At 49.3% G+C, this 6499-nt stretch overlaps 1 protein-coding gene across 1 annotated transcript; it reads left to right on the top strand.

The window, feature by feature from the left end:
• The first annotated feature begins 1561 nt into the window (after positions 1–1561).
• Positions 1562–2959, top strand: LOC136474999 (zinc finger protein 8-like). The gene has a single exon (XM_066472558.1). The coding sequence runs from the start codon at positions 1953–1955 to the stop codon at positions 2844–2846; it is 894 nt and encodes a 297-aa protein (XP_066328655.1). The 5' UTR covers positions 1562–1952; the 3' UTR covers positions 2847–2959.
• The last annotated feature ends 3540 nt before the right edge of the window (positions 2960–6499 follow it).

The raw sequence follows: 6499 nt of genomic DNA, 5'->3' as shown, positions 1-6499 counted from the left end.
GCACCTGCAGTTCAAATTTGAAATATTCCATAAAATTCAACGAAACAAAAAAAACTAACGAAATATAGCAAAAAAAAGTCAAAATTGTCTCAAATTTGAACATGGAGTTTTAAATAATGTGGGAAGGCCTCACAAAAAAAATGGGTCAAAAAAACCAAAAAAAAATATTTTGCCAAGTGACAGGAAGTGGCACTCGGCAAAGAAGGGATCTTTACAGAGTGCAGGGCCTTGGCACTCGACAAAGGCCCTCTTTGTCGAGTGCCAAGGCCGGCACTCGACAAAGAATTTTTTTTAAAAAAAATTGACGGCGTGGGAGGGCTCGGCCGTCAAGTGCCATTTTTTTTTTGCCGTGTGCCACTCTTTGCCGAGTGTTGCACTCGGCAAATAGGGCTTTTTGCTGAGTGCCGCCCTTTGCCGAGTGCCGGGCACTCTGTGGCACTCGGGAAAGCCACTCTTTGCCGAGTGCTAGACTTTGCCGAGTGCCAGTGGCTTCGCTGAGTGCCCGATTTTTGGCACTCGGTAAAGCTGGCGGCACTCGGTAAATCTGTGTTCTCCCGTAGTGTATTTTTTATATTTAGTTAAATTTTTAAAAATTTGACTCATCACCACGGAGCTATAAAATAAAAAGAGACAAAAACTTGGCTTGCAGCATCCACCATCCATCGGCCCCTGCACTGGCATGCAGTAATCATGCAGCATGAGCAGCAGGACAGTACGTACGCAACGACACACAACTACACAAGGCGCGGGCAGGGGCAAGCACGTCGCCGTCCCCAGACCACCTGTGGTCTCCGCGTCCCTCCGCGTCTCTCATGTTCTAAAGAAGCCAACCTCCCATAAAGAAACTCTCGAGCCAATCCAGAGGTCGCACAGGAGAGCGCGGAGAGCGATGGATAGATGGCGTCGGCGTCGCACTACACCCCCCATCTATCTCCCCCACCACTTGATGCCCGCCCACTGATGCCGGATAGCGCTAGCTAGCGTTGCGCTGCGTTGCACCAGACAAGACACGACCGAGCTAGCTTGCAGCTATTCCAATATAGCATGGCGAATTTTTCTAAAAGCTAACACATTTATTTATATTCTCTCTGCGTGTACTACAAATCTGTACTATAGGTAGTGCCAATTTTGCCAACAAATATGTGAGGCCTTGTTTAGTTTCAGGGTATAAAGTTTTGGGACATCACATCGGGTGTCACATGGAGATGTTGTATAGGGTATTCGAATATTAATAAAAAAATAAATTACAGAATCCCTCAGTAAACCGTGATACGAATTTATTAAGTCTAATTAATCCATCATTAGCACATGTACTGTAGCACCTTGTTATCAAATCATAAACTAATTAAGCTTAAAAATTTTGTTTCGTAAAGTAGTCATAATTTTTTAATCCATATTTAATACTTTGTACTTATATCTAAATATTGAATATGATAGGACGTAAATTTTTGGAGCAACTAAACAACCCCAGAGTTGCGGTGAGAAGAGACGAGACGAGGCGGCCTCATATGCGCTAGCTAGGACTAGGAGAGGAGACTATTCTAGCTGTAGCTATATAGCTAGCACGAGAGCAGGCCAGCCAGGGCACAACCAGCAGCTGCAAGCCTGCAACTGCCACTGCAGCTGCATGCATCTGTACTTGGTGGCGAGAGGGAAGGAGCTTTAAGCCTAGTCGTCTCCTCCGTCCCCTCGGCTGGCGCTTACTTGCATGGTCCCCCGGCCGGCCCTCCTCTTGCTCTCCTCCCTCTCCGACCTCACCGCAGTCACGGCGCCCATCCGTGCCCCTTAAAACCGCACCAACTCGTAGCCAAATTCTTGAGCTCACACCCACATACACGAAAGCATATACCAAGCTTGCTTGTCGCCTCACAATCTACGACGAAATTAAACGAGCTCTAGCCAGGTAGAATTCTTCTTGGGGGCGCGCAGCAGCAGCTAGCTCGCAGCGGGCCATGGCGAAGCCGCAGGAGGTGCGCAGCGTCGACTCCTTCTCGCAGCTGCCGTTCATCCGGCCGGCGTCCGCTCCGGCGCAACCGAGGGACGCCACCATTCGGCTGTTCGGCTGCGACTTCTCCAACGACCAGCAGCAGCGGCAGGCCAAGCAGCAGGACGCCGCGGCCGACTCCCCCGACGCCGCCAACGGCAGCACGGTCACGTCCGAGAGCAACGGCGGCGCGGCTGCAGCGGCCGCGGCCGCGGCCGCCGAGAGGAAGTTCGAGTGCCACTACTGCTGCCGCAACTTCCCGACGTCGCAGGCGCTGGGCGGGCACCAGAACGCGCACAAGCGCGAGCGGCAGCACGCCAAGCGGGCCCACCTCCAGGCCTCCCTCGCCATGCACCGATATGTGCCCGGCCACATGTACGGCCACTTCAACTACCACCACCACCACCACCTCGGCGGCGGCGGCCGCTTCGACCAACCCGCGCCGCCACCGCTGCCGCTGCCTCCCCCGCCGCCGGCGCACTACCCGATGTGGACGAGCGCCAGCCCCGCGGGGCCCTACGGCGGCGGCGGAGGCCCAGGCTCCATGTCGCAGCCAATCAACGGTAGCCCGGTGCCGGCGGAGCTCTGGAGGGTGCCGCCCCCTGCTGCGACGACAACCACTACTGCGGCCATGGAGAATTTCGGCATGTATGGCCGGCACGGCGCCGCTGGTGGCACGGCTATCCTGGTCGGGCCGGCTGGTGGGGAGGCAGCAGCATGCAAGGACGAGAAGGCGGCGATGAGCTTGTTGTCCCCCTCCCCCTCGCTCTCGTCTTGCTCGTCCACGTCGCCGGAGAAGAAGCTAGGTAGGTGTGAATTGGGCCACCAGAAGGAGAGTGTTAGCTTGGACCTCCATTTGTAATTCTTTCTTGTTTATTTATTTTTATTTAGGTCTCCGATCTCCCCTTGCTTGTGGATTAGCAGTTGCCAGCGCGTGTCAATTCTCATAGTTTTCTAAATAATCGTTTCTACGTACTTTTTTGCCGTACGTCTGAAATTCAAGTTTTAACTAGAGCAGCTTCCAATTCTTGTGGCCCTTTCTGCTATATACAAGTGATCGATGACGAAATTCAGAAAAAAAAAAAACTTCTTCCTCGGTCATGATCGACAGGGAAAAAAGGATTAGGAAAGACAGACTTGTTTCTTGCTTGTGTGTTACAGTGTTAGAAACAAGCAGCTAAGGTAGCAGCTCGATCCATTTAGTGGCATGAGGTACGACGACCCATGAAAAACTTGCATGTTCATTTATTTACGTGGGGGAGGAAGAAGAATTGGGGTAGAAACTGCAGGAGGGAAATTAAAGAACTGCATCGATCCAATGTAGATTGGAAATGTGTGGATCTAATGGTCTAAACAAGGCATGGATCCAAGGCTGGCCGTACGTAGATGATGGTCCCTTAGGGCCGGGGGGGGGGGGGGGGGGGGGGGGGGCGATGCACATAATGTACATGACCTTTCTTTATACGTCCGTACGATGTTGTGTTTAGTTCACGAAATAAAAATTTTTGGATGTCATATCGGATGTTTCGGGGATGTTAGAAGGGATTTTCGGATACTAATAAAAAAAAACTAATTACATAGCTCGGCTGGAAACTGCGAGATGAATTTATTAAGCCTAATTAATCCATCATTAGAGCATATTAGTTACTGTAGTACTTATGGCTAATCATGGCCTAATTAGTCTTAAAACATTCGTCTCGCGATTTCCAACCAAACTGTGCAATTAGTTTTTTTCGTCTATATTTAATACTCCATGCATGTGTCGCAAGATTTGATGTGATAGTTTAGGATGAAAATTTTTGGGAACTAAACCAAGCCAGGCCTGAATTGCTTTGTACAGAGATGGCTCTTTTTAGCATGTGCTCCCACGAGCCAGGTGTTCCATGTACTTTCAGCTTCCTCGTATAGATGCGTAATATAATTTACTAATGGCAGCTTGGCACGTGAAGGAAAAAGCCATGTCGATAGTAACAGCTCGCTAGCTAACACAGGGATTTTTAAAAATGGGGAAGGAACATGTTCTTTCTGCCATGTACGGATAGAAAGGTTCGATTTATTAGTATATATAAAATATAAAAGGAACATGGGAGGTACTATTATTTTGGTTTGGTTCTCTGCTCTGACTCGAGGCGTATAAACAAAGAAAAAGAACCAAGTTTCAAAAAAAAAACAAAGAAAAAGAACCTAGAACATGTGATGTATAGAGTCGTATATGCTGTGACCAATTCGATCCAAAAACATAAGCGGATAGAAAAGAGCAATTTACTTTATATTTATGGGTTCAACACTCCCCACAAATTCCAGACCTTCGACTCTCATAGCATATAGACTTGTATGTCGACCCGTTTGGTCTAGAGTCTTGGCACCTAGGGTTTCCTAGGCGTCTCGAGGGAGAGTTCGGCAACTACTCGTTCTCGTCTTTCTTTCCCGCTTCCTTCCCGGGACCCAGTGGCGGAGCCACAGGATACGCCGGGTATGCATCGGCATACCCTGCAAAACCGACGGAAAGTAGTATATATATACTATATAATATAGTGTATACGTTGTATTTATAAAAATGAAAAATGAAAAAGCATACCTGGACACCATCGCTTGATGACGGGAGGCCCATGTAATGCGACCTACTCGGCAAGTGAACCCATACTGTATGCGCGCTCTGAGTCTCCAACTCTATACACGACGTTTCAGTTTCCTAATTTGAGTACGGAGCCACGGAGGAACACACCGCCTGCGCCTGATGCTCTGACCGGGTGAGTCGAGTCGGTGCCGCCCTGGGCCCTGGTGCCTGTCGGCTGCCGCCCTCCGCCCTGCTCTGAATTGGAGGATTGCCGTCTATTTCTCGCACGTCTTGTCTGCAATTTTTATGGTAATTTAATCTTTGCTCTTCAGTTTTTTATAGAAAAATTATTGTTTAGCCTTTTGAATGATTATCTAGTCACTTTCGTTGAGCGAGATATTTTTTTTAAAGTTGATGAAAATGATATAGTCAAGACATTCATGTCCCTTCGTAAGCGTCGAATAAACCAATGAGAAAAATAGCATTGTAAGTCTCTGGTACTCTTTCATGCCTATATTTGAACTATTTATATTATATTTAGTGGATGGTCTGAATCTAATCCTTGAATTTATTGAATCAAATTGTAAAATTTACAATTATTATCGAATTGCTAAAATAGATTTATCGAACTGTATATAAAATTTTTTGAGCGGCGTACCCTAAGCTAAAATCCTAAATTCGCCGCTGCCTGGACCTCGATACGATTTCATCCTGTGATCGATCCCAGGTCTTCCACGTCCTATTCCAGCTGTGTCCACGTCTTCTCCGGCGATCGGAGCCTGTAACCCAATTTGCTAGCCCTTGGTAGTTGTCGTCACTGTCGTGTTTGTCCCTTCTGGTTCTGGGAGTTTGTAGCGGGAACAATGGAAGGAGTGGAGGGTCTGATGGGGAATCTCAAGCTGTCGGAGGCGGAGAGGGGTGGTGTGAAGATCGGTGGTGGTGCGGGCGGCAGAAAGTCTCGGATCCAGGAACCGCAGGCGGTGGGGAAAGTCTTGACGGATTGGTTGATTATGCCAGAAACCCTAGAGCGGTCCCTAGGAAAGGTGTGGTGTCCGATCAAAGGGGTAACGTGCAAGGATCTGGGGGAGAATCATTTCCTCTTCACCTTCCTGCAATCTTCGGGGGAGAGGAGGGCTTTGGAAGATGGGCCATGGATGATTTCCAAAGACTTGGTGGTTATGGCGGATTTTGATGAAACTAAAACTTTGGAGGAGATGGATTTCAACCATGCATGTGCCAATTTGGGTCCGGGTGTCGAACCTTCCTCTCGGTATGCTGGATGAGGAGACGGGAGCGATTCTGGGGGACAAGATTGGAATGTTCAGGGAGGTGGATGTCGGGTATGATGGTTTGGCGGCGGGCAAGGTTTTGAGGATCAAGGTAGTGATTGATATTCGTACGCCACTCATGCGAGGTATTATGGTGAAGGTAGGCAGTGAGGAGAAGGACAAATGGTGCCCCTTTGCTTACGAGTTTTTGCCAGGTTTCTGCTACACTTGTGGCTGCATTGGCCTTGTGGATAAGCAGTGTGAAATCAGATTGGAGAAAGGTGAAAAGTAGCAATTCTATAAGAGTCTGCGGTACATACCAGAGAGGATCCTAGGTACTAGGACAAGGGGCCCCTAGCAGAGTGGGAACTCCGACCAAAAATCCTATGAAGGCCGTGGTGGTCGCTGGGCACCGTTAGGTTCGGGTAGCGATGCTTTGACTTGGAGAAAGAAGGGAGAAGAGGCTGTTGAGAAGGGGGGGGGGGGGGGGGGGGGGGGGGGGGGGGGGGGGGGGGGGGGGGGGGGGGGGGGGGGGGGGGGAGATAAGCAGTCCGCCAAAATTTCCTGGCAATGAGCGGGAGCAGGAGAGTTTGGCAAATAAAGCTCTACTGCCGGAACTTTCAGACCCTGTGGATGACGAACAAATTTTTGAACGACGAGAAAGAGGATGGAGAGGAGTGGTGGAGAGAA

This window comes from Miscanthus floridulus, chromosome 8 (genome assembly GCF_019320115.1).
Source record: "Miscanthus floridulus cultivar M001 chromosome 8, ASM1932011v1, whole genome shotgun sequence".
In the NCBI taxonomy this organism is placed as follows: domain Eukaryota; kingdom Viridiplantae; phylum Streptophyta; class Magnoliopsida; order Poales; family Poaceae; genus Miscanthus; species Miscanthus floridulus.
The sequence above is the reverse complement of the archived record's forward strand: the minus strand, read 5'-3'. Positions and strand labels throughout refer to the sequence as shown.

What these genes read in the sequence shown, in the direction of transcription:
- LOC136474999 (XM_066472558.1), top strand. Translation starts at nt 1,953, where the DNA reads ATGGCGAAGCCGCAGGAGGTGCGCAGCGTCGACTCCTTCTCGCAGCTG.